Source organism: Bipolaris sorokiniana (genome assembly GCF_000338995.1).
Source record: "Bipolaris sorokiniana ND90Pr unplaced genomic scaffold COCSAscaffold_16, whole genome shotgun sequence".
Classification (NCBI taxonomy): Eukaryota; Fungi; Ascomycota; class Dothideomycetes; order Pleosporales; family Pleosporaceae; genus Bipolaris; species Bipolaris sorokiniana.
In genome coordinates, this window is record NW_006911910.1 from 796,132 (window position 1) to 812,510 (window position 16,379).

The following is a 16,379-nucleotide window of genomic DNA, read 5'->3' on the forward strand; positions in this document are numbered from 1 at the left end:
ATGTGTGTGCACACGCTCGAGGACCATAGCAGTCCAGTTACCTCGGTGGTCTTCTCACACGACTCGATCCGGCTAGCGTCAGCGTCTGACGACAGGACTGTCAAGATCTGGGACGCGAGCAGCAGGACGTGTATGCACACGATCAAGGGCCATAGCGATTATGTTAGCTCAGTGGTCTTCTCACACGACTCGACCCAGCTAGCGTCAGCGTCTTGGGACAGGACTGTCAAGATCTGGGACGCGAGCAGCGGGGTGTGTATGCACACGCTCGAGGGCCATAGCGATTATGTTACCTCGGTGGCCTTCTCACACGACTCGATCTGGCTAGCTTCAGCATCAGACGACAGGACTGTCAAGATCTGGGACGCGAGCAGCGGGACGTGTATGCACACGCTCGAGGGCCATAGCGGTCCAGTTACATTGGTGGCCTTCTCACACGACTCGACCCGGCTAGCGTCAGCGTCAGGCGACAGCACTATCAAGATCTGGGACGCGAGCAGCGGGACGTGTGTTCACACCCTTGATATTCGCAGGACTCTTCTCAACATATCTTTCGACTCTACTGGCACCCGTCTTTACACAGAAGCAGGCACTATTGCTATTTCTTCTTTCCAGATTTCTAGCAGTATAGATATTGCAGCATCGAAACCACAGTACCGAAATGTCAGTTTGAGTTCAGATAGTATCTGGGTGATGCACGCTGGAAGTAACATACTATGGATACCGTCCGAGTATCGACCGTCAAGCTTGGCTGTGAGTGAGACCCAAGTAGGCATAGGAATAGGATCAGGAAGGGTCTGGTTTTGTCAGGTGACTTAGGCAGGGAACGATAGATGAATGGTGTCTTTGTAAATTTCTATATCTTTATATATAACTATTAAGAATGTCCAGGCTATACAACACTTGCTATACACATTACAAGAATCGCGAGAAATTGATACTCAATCGACTTCCAAGTATAGTTAGCAAGCGACCGCGCGTCTAAGCAATGGCTGGTTAAGCTTTGCGCCACAGTCTGAGCCGTTTTGGTATAGCGCAAGTGTACATTACAGGCCGCTAATTCTTCTAAACCTGCCATGTCAGCACGCGAAGTCCTCTCGCGAAAAGCGAACGAAAGTTGCATTAGGCCAGATGAACTCGTAGTGCACCTAAAAAGAGGCTGCACGTATAGAGTATTAATATGCTCTTTAGCTTACTCTTAATTGTATATAGACTCCGAAAAAGCAAAGTACGCTTCTATAGGAGGTAGAGTAGGGGTGTATTGTTATTGTAGCTTCAACGCTCAACACGAAAGATTCATGTACGTACCTTAGATAGCTATAATTTTGCGATTTAAGGCTTACAATAGGTAGAAATAGATCTAGAGAGTATATATATGCGTGCTTAAATACAACAGTCTCTGCGGCTTGGGCGTAAAGTGCTGGAATAATTCTGGTGGTTCGTTGCAGAGGGATGTTCGACCCACAGGGACGGACGTTAGTTTAGGGGTCGAACACACACCGAAACCATTCTCGATTCACTTTAGAGTCGTTATAACTATTTTCCAAATATCCGTAGTACTAACTAGGTGTCTTATACGTTGTCTAGTTGTCCTGGTAAGTTAATGCGGGCCAAATTATTAGTAGGAGCAGCGACCTGCCGTTAGCACTTATACACTTGATAGCGGTCACTATTATTCGTTTAATACCTATGTCTCTGTAGTTCCTTGAGTCGTCCTTACCTACCAGGACCTTAATAGAGCCTAGCATACTTAGCATCACGCTAGTTTCATCTATATTATAGGCATTTTCTAGCAGAACAGCCGGGTCGTCTGATACGTTCCTAATTACGCTGAACTATTCCAACACCTTATTATATATGTTCTTGTCGTGATGTTTCCAGTCTATGGGCCTTACTCTCCTTACTTTAAGTTCGGGATGCCATCTCTCAAAGGATGGCTTCGAGCTGGGCCCTGAGCGTCCTACGTATGGTTTGGGAGTACATTCTCACACTACGGATCTAACTGCTAACGCTTACACTTCCATAGAATTTGTGGCAACATGGCGGCGCAAAGACAATGTGGACCATGATGCTCTGAAACAAATGGTCAACACTATAGCCAAGAGCATCGGACTTCGGTGGTCGCACGTAGGCTCTTGATAGAGGGGTGTCTAAGGAATGATAACATGTTAATAGTAACCCAAGAGAACAGGCAGGAAAGAGACTATGATACTTTAATGATAGGTTCATTTCGGCACAGGGCGTTTTTCGCCACACGTGGAGAGACATTAGTCAAGGGCAAATGAAACTGCTACTGCAAATGTGTGCATGTTTTCTCTCTTGCGGATAGAACAGCGTACACAACGCAAATCACGAGGACAACGTCCAATCTTCTCAACAAATACACAAAAATTTGATATTTCCCATCGTAACATTCACACAAGTAACAAAGAAAAAGATGGAGAGAGAACAAACAGTCTCTCATTTACATTCGTGATATAACCTTCACATCCTTCCTACATAACTATCTACACACACACACACACACACACACACACCCTTACCACTCCGCCACCTCCCCCACCCTCGGCGCCGCCGCGCGGACAACCTTATCGCAATTCAACAGACACAGCGGATCAAACGCTTTCTTAAGCTGCCTCATCGCATCCACCGTCTCGCGCCCCAACTCATGCGGCAAGTAATCGCGCTTGACAATCCCAACACCATGCTCACCCGTCGCCGTGCCCTCAAGCTCGATGGCGCGCTTCACCATTTCGTGCACGAGATGCGATGCCTTGTCGAAGTCGCGGGTGCGGTCGTATAGGATAATCGCTACGCATAAAAATAATTAGAAAAGAAGAACAAGAAAGAAAGGGTGAGTGGGAAGGGGAAAAGAAAAAACTTACAGTGGAAATTTCCATCACCGACATGACCAACGATGCTAGCCAGCAACCCGCTTTCCGAGATTTTCTGCTTCGTTTCTTCGATGATTTGCGGGAGTTTGGAAATGGGGACTGCGACGTCGGTGGTCCAGACGGCGATGTTGGGGTCACCTTTGCCCTTCGCCATGACGCTCCATAGGGCTTCTTTTCGCGCCTGCCAGAGATCCTCCTTTTCCTGTTCAGATTTTGCAAACTCGAAACTTACGGAGCCGGATTTCTTGGCTAGGGCTTGGACTTGGGAGATTTGTTCTTTGACGGCGCTTTGGGTACCGGCGAACTTGAAGAAAAGTGTGGGTGCGTTTTTCCATGTCTTTGCAGTTTGGCCGGCGTCGTTGATGCATTGCATTTGAACATCGTCTAGGATCTCAATGGCTGCGATGGGGACGGATGCGCCGACGACTTTGAAGACACATTCTGCTGCGGCGCGGATGGACGGGAAGGCACATACGGCTACACTGGTGTGCTGGGGCTTGGGAATGATTTTCAGAGTAGCTTCCGTAACTAGACCCAGGGTACCCTCGCTTCCAACAAACATGCGTGTAAGATCATAGCCTGCCGAAGATTTTCGTGGCCGTTGCCGGGTCTTGATGATTGTTCCATCAGCCAACACAACAGTGAGCGACACAACCCAATCCTTCATTGTGCCATATCGGTACGCGTTGGTGCCTGAGCAACCTGTACCGACCATACCACCAATCATTGCTCCTGGACCTGGGTCGGGTGGAAAGAACAAGCCGTCCTTGGCGAGCTCCTCGTTGAGGTGTTCCCATCCGACAGCGGGCTGAACAACCACATCCAGATCTTCCTTGTGTAAGTTTATGATTCTATCCATGCGACTGAAATCGATGCAAATTCCTCCTTTTGTTGCGGCAAAATGACCCTCTAGACTTGTTCCGCCGCTGTATGGTGTGACGGGAATTTTTCGCTCGTGGCAGACCTTCATAATGGCACTGACTTCCTGAGTATTTCCTGGCTTCACAACGCAGAATGGTACGTCGCCTGGCGACGAGGGATGTGAAGACCACGATGAACCACTGTGCGATTCGAGATCATGCCTGTCCAGTGTGATGTTTTCCTTTCCTACAATGTTGCGGAAGTCGGTCCAGGCCGCCTCCATGTTCGCCTCTGAAATATTGTGCTTGGGAGGAACAAAGGTATCGAGTGGTGCGGTAGAGCTTGTGTCTGGCTTGGGTGGTATCAATTGGCCATAGTAGTAGCCTATGCTCGCGGTAAAGAGACATGCTATTTTTTTCAAGTCAGTTTAGTCTAGTGTTCAAAAAAAAGCAGTGGCTCGATACCGAAGACGGTCGCAAAGAATTGACCTCGTGCTGTTCTTTGCTGTAGCGACTGAATCCTAATCTGCTCGGCCTTTTCCTTTTGCACACGCTCGTAGATACTCTCGTTTAGTTGGAGGTAGAAAGGCCTCTCTTCATCCTTTCCCAATTTCTTGTCATCGCTCGCCCATCGTCTTTGCGCCATTGCGCCCACACGCGCGCTTGCTCCGCATTGCCTCCATATCGCGTTCGGACGCGCAATTCTCAGCGCGATTGAGCCGCGCGGCAGACTTCGTAAAGGCATTGCAGTTACGAAGAAAGTAGTTTCATGTCGGGGCTGTCGGGGAAACGGGTGCGGGGAACGCGATGGCGAGTCTCAAGCGTCGGATGATGACAGCGGTGCCAAGACAAGCTTAAGTCCGCCTCCGATGCTGCAGATCCCTGTTCATGCAGGCAGCCTGTCACTATAACCGATGATCTCATCCATGTCGACGTGGAGAAGCTGATGCATGTTTTGTTTTGCATAGTAGTTTGTTTTGATTGGAGTACGCAAACGTCACGGTGCAGCGTCCAGTTTGAAGTATACGTACTTGTCATTGTTACTTGCAGAAGAGACGGACATAGAGAGAGAGTAAACAGAATGCAATTGCGAGCTCAATGACCGAAGCCAGAGCGAGTTATCCAAACTAGAAAAAAAATAAACAACCAAACTCCAAACTTAATCTAACCTGCCGTGCCGCCAGGCATGCAGTGATTCAACGAGTGCTTGTCAAAGCTTCCAACGCCAGTGTAGGATAAAGATATGCAAAATGAAGTGGTTCCTTTGGAGCCAGACCTTGCCAATGCGCCTGCCAAAAGAATGAGTCCCTAAGAATGCCCGCGAGATATGCAGCATGGGTGTTGGTGGGGGCGTATGTCGTCAAAAGCCGTAATCGTTACGCCGTGCTAAAGAAGGAAAAATGTAAAAAATATGTATAACTGAAGATGGGGTATAAAAAAGCAAAGTGCACACCCGTGTAATTTCCAGGGTGCCATCGTTGGCCGTGTGCACTGAGGTGATAGAGTGTCGGTGAGTAGACGCTGCCAGGTGTAGGCCCACACAATAAGGCAACGCTAGCTGCATATATGCGTGGCACTGCATGCAAGTAGACGATCTGGAACAAACACCTATTTGCCCGATAGGCGAAGCAGCCTCGTCTTGAGCCAGGTAACAAATCTGAGCCATCTTCCCTTGATAGCACGGCTCTTGCTGACCTTTGGTACTGCGCTCATGGCTGCCTTTTCCGGGTCGACGGTAGTTACGAGCTTGGGCAACGAGTGGGAGTGGGCCTGTCGGTGATCAGAGTATTGACGCCCGCCTATCGAGGGTCGGCCGCCAACAGAAGGTCTAGGTGTTTTTTCGCTGTCGTCGGATGTGGTGCGTGTGCGGTTCATTTCATTGCGGTCCAGAGTCTCGGACTTGCGTCGCTGCAAGTCTTCTTTCTTGAGCTGCTTCCGGTAGTCACGCTCCTGCTGCTTGTGTGCATCCTTTTCGTATTTTAGCTCCTTGGCTCGTTGCTCTTGCTCAAACTTTTGTCGCGCAGCGCGGATGGATGCAGCTCTTGACGCGGGATCCACAGGCGAGTCGCGACCGCCACGTATGAAGCGGTAAGCTTGGTCAAACGAGGTGCGGGAGCTGGGTGATGTGGTGGTGTCGATGGATTTGAGCGTGTCACCCCGTGCCCTTGGCGGGCCGGTAGGGGAAGTGAGCGAGGCCGTGGACTGGGAGTAGGTGGCAGCAAGGCGAGTGGAAGAGTTGTTGGTGTGGAGGCGGAGGGATGTTCCTTGTGCCGAGGACATGGACCCAGATCGACGTGTGGGATCATACGAATTCTGTTTCAAACGAACTTCGTCGTCAGACATGATATCATCGCCCTCAAGCTCGCTTCCCAGGATGGATGAGGGTGATGAGCCTGCTATTGGCGGTGAGAAGAGTTGGGGTGTTTGGCGAATGGAAGGTAAAGGAGTTGGTCGGGGGCCTGAGGAGGCTGAGTACTGTGATTGATTGGAGGTGGAACGGCTGTGTCGGTTGCGAGGGTTTATGGGCGTGAAGTTGACTTCTGATATGGAATGCGAGTAGGCGCCGTACTCTAGGATGCCCAGCCCCGTCAAGTCGTTTTCAGCAGCAGGTCGCGAAAGATCCAGACCGCTGGTTTCCTTGGAAGAGAGCTTGCGCAGGTAGGGCTTGATCTTGAGCGGGTGGGCAGAGGCAGCGGCAGGCATGGGGCGTTGAGGTTCGATCCAGGACTCTTTGTAGACGTTTGGCGTGTTTGAGCGGTCAAAGGTGAAGGCACCATAGTCGGCGACGGGACTAAGGGAGCTGGGTGCGGCCGAGGCCGAATGGCCGCGTTTGTGCAGACGCGCATGCCTGGCGGACATGGTTGGCGAGAGACAGTGAGAGAGAGGCGGTCGCGGGTGTTATCGAAGCATGTCAGTGTAGGCGGGTTATAGGGTGTTTGGGGGTTATGGGCAACAGCAGGCAGGGAGCAGTTAAAGGGTGTGGCATCACCAAGCCAACTTGGAAGACGAAAGGGTTCCGAATGGTTCCGCGGCAGGCAGGAAGGAAGGAAGGAAGGGAAGAGGGTTATGGATGAGTGACGAAACGACTGTGTCGGGCCCAGGATGGGAGAGCGGGACGGTGGGAATGAATCCGGGGCAATTCCAAGGTAGTCGCAGTAGCAGACGCGGGTCGATGGCGCATTCACCCAGGCAAGCTGGATGGTTTGCCAGGCCGTTAGACGTCTCCTGGCTGGCGGGCCCGCTGGGATGCTGGACTGCCTCGAGCGCTGCCTCGGCCCCGAGCGCCTTGTACTAGTAATGCTATGGATGGATGTGAAAGCAGAGATGCCCACTCAGTCCGGGACGCGGCTAGGCCACAAGCAACGGGGATCGATGATGGTGCCGCCAGTGATGAGATCGACCATGACCACTCAACACGCGCGCCGTCATGGGGGCGTCCGGTGCTTAAATGCAATGCGCGGGACGGGTGTAAGGCAAGGAAGGTAAGGTCAGAGTGGCGCTGGCTGTAGACAGAGGGCAGGCCGGCTGGAGCGGAGTCGCCGTTCGATAAGCCGCAAAGATACAGTCACCCTCAAGACGACGGCCAGTGGCTGTGGCATCCATCCTCACCGCTCGCACCAGAGAATACGCATACATACGCGCCGCCCGCCTCGCCTCCTCTTTTGCCCCCGACGCCCCTCCGCCGCGACGCCTGCCCAGCTCCCAGCTCCCAGCTCCCAGCCTGCGCAGTTGTGTGGCACAGCAGCAAGCAGCGTCAACACCAGGCCTACCAAGGAAGACGCCTTGCTGCGCTGCGTAAGTAGTGGTGCTGAACCGCGCGTAATCATGAGACGTCAGGTGCCCAGCTGTAGTTCCAATACGCCCCATTGCCTCGTATGCATCGCTTAGACGCCGCGACTTGGCCTGATGCCGATGCTCCCATCCGACTCGCCATCAACCCCATCACCCTCGGACATGAACCCTTCCGCAGCGTGCAGGGTGCTGAGAACCGGATTCATCAGCTCTGTGTGTTATCTCTGCGGCGCATCATGTCGACTTACCCCGCCATTCCTACCCAAGGCTGACCCTGTCCAAGCCACCCTCCCTCTCAAACTCCTCTAGTATACCACACTATGCCTCCCACCGGCATCCTCAACAAAGCCCGTCCCCACGCGGAGAGGGGCTCCCACTTCTTGCTTGCCGAGCACACGGCACACCGAGTCAAGCCTGTCCGGTCCACTACGTACTCTACCCCCAGCCGACACAGACAGACCAGGTTGCAATCGCCCTCACGTGCGCGCCATCAATCCACCGTCTGCATCCTGAAACACGCTTCTCGATACCCCACACTGCCTCTTGTCCGACAGTGCGCACCCAATCAATATCACGCCTCTTAACCACTGCCACTGCGGCAGAGAACCACTTCTGACGCGTCTGCACCAGCACCAGCACCAGCACCAGCACCCGGTGAGACAGTACCCCGCAGCACATGTTTACCGAAGCCGAACACATTTGTTGCTACGCCAACTATTGCTTCTGCACACGATGAGGCTCTCTGCCCGCTGGTCTAGACTTGAGCAAGTTTCTCTTTGATTAACCCCCCACGGCCCATGTACTGAAGTAGATATGGCTGTGTCTTGCTGCGGACATTAGAAGGCCTGAAACTCCGCAACGACATGTGCTAGCTCCTCTGCAGCTAACGAGCTGTCTGTAGACTGAAGTAGTGCAGGTAAGTAGGTGTAGTGTGAGTATAGACTCTGAAGCTGAAATGGCGCTTCCCTTAGTATGAAAACACTGTACCGGCTCAGCGGCAGCTTGTAGATCGTTGCGGCCTCTAGTTCGCGTTGGGGATTGGGATTCTGAAAACTGGTTATCTGTGGCTTTCATACCTTGCGACTAACACGTGACGTTATTCGCAAGTATTTCGCGACCATTTGCTTGCGCAATGATGGGGCGTTCTGAAGCAACCATGATCTGTGCCAGGGAACACCATGGAAAAACAGGGTCCCAATGACGACATCAACGCAAATGTGAAAATCCCGGTGCTGTTGAGTTTGAACGTGTGCAGAACGCATCACGATGATTGCTGCAGTGGGCCAGTGTAGGTAGATACAAGGATCAGGACATCGTTCTGACCGGATGACGCCATAATGACTAGCGAAACACGATGCATCTTTTTTGGAACACCCATCGCCTTAGCATACTCTGTCAACGAACTCTAATCTCGTGCTGAGCTGAACAACATACTCAGAGCGCCTCCACGAGCTGCGTCGAAACTCTTGTTATAATAATAGCATCAACGCATGTGCTGACCCCGCTGCGCATGTCGGGGCTGGACAAATGTGGCCATGCCTGCAGTACAATCTAGCATTGATTAAACCACTGCTCAACCGATTTTGCAAAATTTTAGCCTTGAACCCATGCTGCATCGTTCGCTTGTGAAAGAAAAAGCAATGTTACCAATGTGGATGAACGCTCAAGCGAGGCCCTACATTTCTCCGATCGACAAGCAGTGTCTGTTTTTTTCTTTCACGGACAAGGGGCTCCTACGCTAGTGGTAAATGAAGTCTCGTTGCTAGGCGGCTGACTAAGGCCTCCCTGACGTCGAGCACGGGTCGCAGGGAACACCAAAAACATCCTATCCCAAAACCTGCGCTACCCACCACACGCGTCTCATGGAGTTGTAGCCCAAAACCCATTCCGACCGCAACCATCACTTTCTGTCCCCAAGTGATCGCGACCATGTCGACTAACAAGAGGGGCAACATCTTCGGCCAGGGTAAGCCTGAGCGCCCATACGAAGAGCGCGACGAACCCGCAGATGTTCCTCAGCGGGCAACAGCAGCCCAGCTTGCCGCACGAAAGTAAGATATTCATCTTCCAGCATGCATCTCACGACTCTACTATAAGTCTGTATCGCGATGATGCGCTTTGTATACGATAAGCTGACGCTTTTTTCAACAGAATCAAAACCGCGAAAGCCCGACGACCAGCAGCCGCCTCCTCCTCCGTGAGTATTTCGACATTCATTTCAAGCCTCCGTTCCCCGTTCATACCGCAGCGCAAGCATATCGGCAAAGCGCTTTAATCCCGCGAGACAGCGCGAAACACATAGCAGAAAGATGGCATTCGCTAATACACGCGCAAAGGGTCTATCACAGAGCGCAAACTTTGGCGCACCACAGCAGAATGGCTTCAACTTCGGCGCCTCAGCACCTGCTCCTGCAAACGGCGGCGCGAATGCATTTGGAGGCTTTGGAGGAAGCAATGCTTTCGGTGGCGCTAGCGCAACAAGCAGTTTTCCACCTGCACAGCCTGCCGCCCCAAGTACTACCTTTTCCAGCTCATTCTTTCCAGCATTTGGAGGCAGCAATTCAGGGACAGGCACAGGCTTCAATCCTCAGCCGCCTTCATCCGCGGGCTTCAACTTCACAGCAGGAGGTTCCAACCCATTTGCGACCGCGAACTCGGCACCTGCGACAAACGGCAGCACGCCTGCGCCCGCACCCGCGTTCGGAGGATCAATATTTGGCAACTCACAAGCACAGAGCAATCCCTTTGGTGGACTAGCACAGAGCAGCACATCAAGTGCAGCCCCATCAGCCAGTATTTTCGGTACATCGAGCGCCGCACCTTCTGGTGGCATGTTTGGTACTTCGAGCGCTGCACCTTCGGGCGGCCTGTTTGGCACCACCAGCGGCGCTGCAAACGCTCCAACAACCACCGCCCCAGCCTCAACACCATTTACCTTTGGCGCTACCAGCTCATCAGCTCAGAACACTACAAGTACGCCAGCAACGAGCGGCATTTTCAGTGGCTTCGGCAACTCTACGCAGACGGCGCCACCAGCACAGAATAGCATTTTCAGTGGTTTCGGCACGAATGCACAAAAGGAAGAAGCCCCTAAAGAGCTAGCTGCATCCCAGACTAGCATGTTTGGTGGCTTTGGTTCAAACGCGCAAACGACTGATAGTGCTACGGAGACACCTAAGCAAAATAACATCTTCGGGGGTCTAAACACTGGTGCACAGAGCACGCCGAGTGCTACTGCATCTGGATCAAGTCTGTTCAACTTTGGCGCACCAGCCCAGAAGACGGACGGAGCGACGCCCTCAGCACCATCTACTGGTTTATTCGGAGTTTCCACTTCGGCTACACCAAGTGCCAATGCCTCCACACCTGCGGATAACCCCTTTGCAACCCTTCCAACTGCAGCGGGCGTATCCACTCCATTCAAAGGGTTCGGAGCAACATCACAGACGCCTCAGGAGCAAGATAAGACTCCAGCCCCCGCAGCGAATCTGTTTGGTAATCTTAAAAGGCCAGAGGAGCCCAGTACCACTGCTGCACCAGAGACACCCAAGTCAAACCCATTTGCGTCGCTTGCAAAACCAGCTACACCTCCAGCTGCTGCACCAGCTGCCACTAGTTCTGGGTTTAGCTTATTTGGAACTGACAAAGATAAGGATTCAAGTTCGGCAACACTCAAGGCTCCTGAAGCGCCCAAATCGAGCCTATTCCAGCCTTTCAGCACCCCACAGCCGGCGAAGACAGCCGATGCGGAAAAGTCACAAGGTGGACTGTTCAGCGCGGCTCAACCAAAGACAAGCTCCGGTTTGTTCTCTCAGACATTCCAACCCGAGGCCAACAAGTCGAGCAACCTGTTCAGCAAGCCTCAGTCCAGCTTCCCGTCTTTCACCCCGTCCGCAACTTCTTCAACAGAGGCACCAAAGGCACCTGCTGCGGCATCTCCTTCTGAAAAGTCTAATCCGTTTGCCTCCCTGTCAACCCCTTCAACAGATCGTCCAAATCTGTTCAGCGCTTCCAAGGAACCTGCGCAAGCTTCTCCTGCACCAGCCATGCCCAACCTTACAGGCAGCTCCACCTTGTCGAACGAATCACAGCAAACACCAGAGATACCCAAGGTTCCCAAGGTACACGTCCCTAAAGAATGGTCTGTACCAGGCGTTGTTCGCGCACAGAGCGGTGATAGTTTATTGAAGCAAATCACGGACTTGACTGCTCAACTTCAAGTTTTGAACGGAAAGTACCGACAGCAGATTAGTACTCTTCCTCCTACGGCAGACTGGTCGAGTGTGTCCCTTTGGCACTACCAACATTCCACCGACATCAAGAAGAAGATTGACAACGCGAAAAAGCAACGTGCAGCTAGCCGCGGTATCACTGGAACTGAATCCAGTCTGTCGACTAAGCGCAAGGCTGACGAAGATAACGTCGAAGCCCGTGATCCTTCTCCAATCAAGCGATCTCGTCCAGCCGAGACACCTGCAAGCCCAACACCTCAACCATCTGCTTCTACTCCAAAGCTGAACCCGCCAGCAACAGCAACATCGAACATGTTTGCCAAGGCAATCGGCAACAAGCCTTCCACACCTTCCACACCTTCCACTCCCTCTACGTCATCAACAAATCTGTTTGCTCCAAAGACGGCTGAGAAGTCCAGTGAAGAACCTGCCAAAGCAAACGCACCAGCTACTGGCTTTGGCTTCACCCCTTCACTACCAGCCACCAATGGTACAAGCAGCTCATCCACTTCGTCCGGATTCAAGCCTACGTTCGGCGGCACGCCCAGCAGCGCTTCCGGCTCGACAGGGTTCAAGCCCAATTTTGGCAGTGCTCCGGGAGGTGCTGGCCTTATGGCGCAATTTACCAAGACGGCGAAGACTTATGAGGAGCTTGCTGCCGAGCGCAAGAAGAAGGCTATGGAAGAGGATTACGATTCTGATGAGGAAACTGAAGACCAATGGTCTGCCAGGTATGACAAAGCTGAAGAAGAACGTCGTGCTGAAGAGAAGAAGAAGGCTGCTGCCACTCCCACATTCACATTTGGTGCCTCGGCTAAGCCAGACGCACAGCCATCAGGCAGCACCCCGAAATCTAATTCTTTCTCTGGCCTGCTGAAGCCCACAAGCGGTGCATCTACGCCCGGGGGTTTCACTCCCAAGGATGTTAGCCCTGCTCCATCTACAGGTAGCCAGTCTGTCTTCAATGCCCCGGCCGCCTCTCCAGCTCCGTCTTCCAACATCTTCAGCCATCTTTCTTCGGGCCCTTCCTCAAATAACCAGGATGAGTCCGACGAAGATGACGGCGAGCAACAAGAGATTGCTGGGTCTGTAGAGCCGGCCACCCCGAGAGGCAATTTCGGAGAATCTGAGGCGGAGTCGGAAGGGACGCAGGAGCAAAAGAAGCCAAATACTAGTTCCAAGGGAAGCCTTCTTTCCAGGATCACCCGCGACAACGACTCCGAGTCTGAGAAGGAGAACAACGGCATTTCCTCTACGGCGGTGACCAACGGAACTACTACGCCTACCAATAAGCCCTTCCAATTCTTTGACTTTAACGCAGCATCTAAGACCGCACCGCCCAAGTCGGACACATTTGCAGGCGATCAAACTTTCAAGTTTGGTAGCCCTATCAAGTTTGGACAAGCTCCCGCTACGGAGAAGAAGGATGCACCCAAGTTCCAGTTCCAGCCTGCTACGCCGTCGCCAGGTGAAGGTTCAACAACGCCGGCGAAGCCACCGCCTGCTTCCATTTTCAACTTTGCCTCGTCAACTGGTGGCTCATCACTCTTTGCCCCATCCGGCGGCAACTCCATCGGCTCTTCAGTCTTCTCTTCACGCGCCGGCACGCCCCTGTCTGAAGCTGGCGAGACTAGTGCAGCCTCGGCCGCAGAGGACGAAGAAGGTGAAAAGCATGAACAAATCGACCTCTCCCAACTCACCGAAGAAGAGCTCAACACCTACGACATTGTCTTCCACACTGACGTCGTCCTTGCCAAGCAACAGGTAGACAAAGATGGAGAGAAAGCTTGGGTTAATCTTGCCAAGGGCCCGCTTTGGATTCTCAAGGACAAGGAGACTGCTAAGTGCTCTGTCCGCGTCCGCATCCCAAGTGGTGCTACGCCTCTGAACTACCAGATCCTGCCTTCACTCCCAGCTACTGTCACTGGCTCTAGCAAAAAGATGGTCATGGCGACGAAGCCCGCAAAGGAAGGTGGACTGCAGTCGATCATCTTTGCTGTCAAGTCTCCTGAGATTGCAGTAGAGATGGCTGCAAAGTACACCGAGTCAGTTCCTTCCCCTTAAGCGACATAATTTCACTTCAACCCTACTGCACATCTTGCATGTGTCGGTCGGACTCTTGAGCCTATCTAGGCTTTTTTTTTCACATTACCCTTTCAATGCTGAACCAACAGGTTACGTTTTCACCCTTTCCATACGTATGCCCTTACCAAAATTGGCGCCCTTTCCCCAACATCCCAGCGAGTGATTTGTTTGAACGTTTTTTGTAGAGAAGGATTGCTGCGTTTACCCATCGGAATTAAGCATTGCATGACACGGCGTTTTTGTTTGCACCCCCTACCCCATAGTTTAGTTGATTTACGGATGAGAGGAGTGTTTAATGCGAAACAGCAATGATAAGGGCCCCATTGACTTAGTTGTCTTATGTAATATATCAAGTTCATCTTTTTCCTAAACCCATTTGCAGGCGTCCTGGATTGTATATTGGTTTGATAGTGCGTTGCGCTCTTGTTCGTTGTGACAGGTTTAGATATTCCATGTGTTTTTGAGCTTTATCAACGTCCTTGGTTGATTTCAGATATGAAGCGTTCGTGCAATACATTTGTTATTACAGTATGGATGGCAAATCGAAGACCCAAACTTAAGTCGTGTTAGTCTAAAAGATGAAAGCAAAGACAGCTATCTTAAAGCTGTAACCTAAGATGTTGTGTTTCTAGCTTCTCCTTTGTGGGTGTCGACGTCTCTCTACCCGTGCGCGCGTCATGGACCACTCGCGTGGACAGCGTTTCCCCAGCCTCCCACCTCTATCTCTAACAGCCTTGTCTACGCGCAATGCCGCCTTGAATGTGCGCAAACGCCGGCGCATTGAAATTGTTTGTGCGCAAATATTCCTAAGAAAGAAGAAAAGATCTTCTATATGATGGACGAGCCCTCGGCGCAACTACACCTGGAGATCCGCGACGCCGTTGTTCGCGCTCTTGCAACGCGCCGCCCAATCCTCCACCACCTCAATGCCGATACCTCCTGGCTCCTTCAAATACCCCGTCCGGCCAACGCAGTCAAACATGGCGCCCGCATATACTACAACATCCTGATCGATCCTTGGTTCGTGGGCGGGCAAAGCGATGTCGCAAAGTGGTTTAGCCAGCAATGGCACGCGACGGAGAGCGCGGTAAAGAGCATTTCCAAAGTGGAGGAACTAGCGCGGCAAGTCGAGATTCTCGCCGGAGGCTTCAGGCCAGGCAAGAGCCGGAAGCGAAAAGTAGAGGCAATAGAAGACGAAGAGAGTTATGTGGACTGCGTAGCCATCAGCCATGAATTCACCGATCACTGCCACAAAGAAACCCTCCTCGAAGTCCACGGCGACGTCCCCGTCTTCGCAACAGAGGTACGTACTTTCTCTCTATACGCCGTATGCAAAAAGCTAACAACTATCCCCTACCTAGCAAGCCGCCAAACTCATATCCTCTTGGTCCCACTTCCGCACCGTAGTCACAACCCCAACCTTCCCCTCCAACGCCGACTGGCACGACTACAGCCTCCCGCCCCTCCCCTCCTGGCTCTCCATCTCCCGCCTCACGGCCCCCAACGACGCCCTCTTCTACCACTCCGCCCTCCTCATAACCTTCTCCACGCACCCCTTCCTCTCCAGCTCCACCCCCAGAAAACGACTCTCAACACTCAGCATCAATGGCGACGGCGCCGAACAAGACTTTGCTTCTTCTCCTTCTTCTTCTGCCACCAGCGAAGCCGCCGAATGCGTCATCTACACGCCCCACGGCATCCCTCACACCGCCCTCGAACCCATTGCCACTGCGGAACCGGCGCTGCATACGCTAGCGTTTTTGCACGGGCTTCACGACGTTTCAATCTCTGCAGCCCAACAACTTAACTTGGGTGCGAAAAACGGGGTTCTGGCGCAAAGGCTGGTCAAGGCCAAGTATTGGGTTGGCACGCATGATGAGGTTAAGAAGGGGGGAGGGTTTGTGAGTTGGTTTTTACGCAGGAAAGTGTGGAGGGTTGAGGATGCGATTCGTGAGGTTGGTGGGGAGGGTGAGGTGGAGGATGTGCGGTTTAGGGAGGTGGGGAATGGGGAGAGTAGGGTGCTTGAATAGAGCTCGTCCCCCCCCCTTTTATTCTCTGTTATATTGGTAGATTTTATTTTATTTTCCCCCCAAAGTGTAGATATATATCCATATCCCCTTTTGTTGTCGAATCTCTATTCTCTCTCTTTATGGGGGCTATGTGGATAGGTTAGATGTGTAGCCCATACACCCAATATCCCTCCCTCCATCCTCCATTCAACCACACCTTCTCACTCTCCCTCCACCCCACTCGTTCAAATCCTAACTTCTGTATCAGAGCTAGACTCCCTGCGTTCTCGTCATCTACCGCCGCCTCCACGTAACCCCTCCCTTTCCCTCCACTCTGCTGTCCTACAGCTGCAGAGTAGGCATTGAGTAAGCCGCGATTCGCCTCAGTGCCGTAACCCCTCCCCCACGCTGCAGGGAAGAACGCGTAGCCTAGAGCGCGCAGGTGGAAGTCTTGTTCTTCTTCGGCTTCGTTCTGGTCTTCTGGATCGGGGGAGCCAGTGTGGCGGG

General features: G+C 52.5%; 6 protein-coding genes across 6 annotated transcripts in view; 4 read left to right on the forward strand and 2 right to left on the reverse strand.

Moving 5' to 3' along the window:
* COCSADRAFT_152296 (uncharacterized protein) overlaps positions 1-901 on the forward strand; it is a 5,688-nt gene extending 4,787 nt beyond the window's left edge. Inside the window, exon 4 of the mRNA XM_007706542.1 lies at positions 22-901. Within this exon, the coding sequence (XP_007704732.1) occupies positions 22-819 (798 nt within the window). The 3' untranslated portion in view covers positions 820-901. The remainder of the gene's footprint in view (positions 1-21) is intronic.
* Positions 902-2,457: 1,556 nt separating this feature from the next.
* On the reverse strand, positions 2,458-4,539 carry COCSADRAFT_127252 (uncharacterized protein). Its single transcript, XM_007706543.1, has 3 exons — positions 4,220-4,539; positions 2,886-4,163; positions 2,458-2,811 (listed from the first exon to the last, which is right to left on the reverse strand). Exons 1-3 carry the CDS (start codon positions 4,497-4,499, stop codon positions 2,540-2,542), a joined length of 1,830 nt encoding a protein of 609 aa, XP_007704733.1. The 5' UTR covers positions 4,500-4,539; the 3' UTR covers positions 2,458-2,539.
* An 823-nt stretch (positions 4,540-5,362) lies between these two features.
* On the reverse strand, positions 5,363-6,613 carry COCSADRAFT_100695 (uncharacterized protein; the record flags this gene model as incomplete). Its single annotated transcript, XM_007706544.1, has 1 exon — positions 5,363-6,613. One exon carries the CDS (start codon positions 6,611-6,613, stop codon positions 5,363-5,365), a length of 1,251 nt encoding a protein of 416 aa, XP_007704734.1.
* A 105-nt stretch (positions 6,614-6,718) lies between these two features.
* On the forward strand, positions 6,719-7,818 carry COCSADRAFT_347387 (uncharacterized protein; the record flags this gene model as incomplete). The annotated part of the gene is made up of 3 exons (XM_007706545.1): positions 6,719-7,236; positions 7,275-7,549; positions 7,643-7,818. The coding sequence occupies exons 1-3, from the start codon at positions 6,953-6,955 to the stop codon at positions 7,816-7,818; spliced, it is 735 nt and encodes a 244-aa protein (XP_007704735.1). The 5' UTR covers positions 6,719-6,952.
* A 1,562-nt stretch (positions 7,819-9,380) lies between these two features.
* COCSADRAFT_152305 (uncharacterized protein) lies at positions 9,381-13,842 on the forward strand (the record flags this gene model as incomplete). Its single annotated transcript, XM_007706546.1, has 4 exons — positions 9,381-9,597; positions 9,698-9,743; positions 9,883-10,774; positions 10,838-13,842. The coding sequence occupies exons 1-4, from the start codon at positions 9,476-9,478 to the stop codon at positions 13,840-13,842; spliced, it is 4,065 nt and encodes a 1,354-aa protein (XP_007704736.1). The 5' UTR covers positions 9,381-9,475.
* Positions 13,843-14,575: 733 nt separating this feature from the next.
* Positions 14,576-16,378, forward strand: COCSADRAFT_127261 (uncharacterized protein). Its single transcript, XM_007706547.1, has 2 exons — positions 14,576-15,166; positions 15,225-16,378. Exons 1-2 carry the CDS (start codon positions 14,696-14,698, stop codon positions 15,891-15,893), a joined length of 1,140 nt encoding a protein of 379 aa, XP_007704737.1. The 5' UTR covers positions 14,576-14,695; the 3' UTR covers positions 15,894-16,378.
* The last annotated feature ends 1 nt before the right edge of the window (position 16,379 follows it).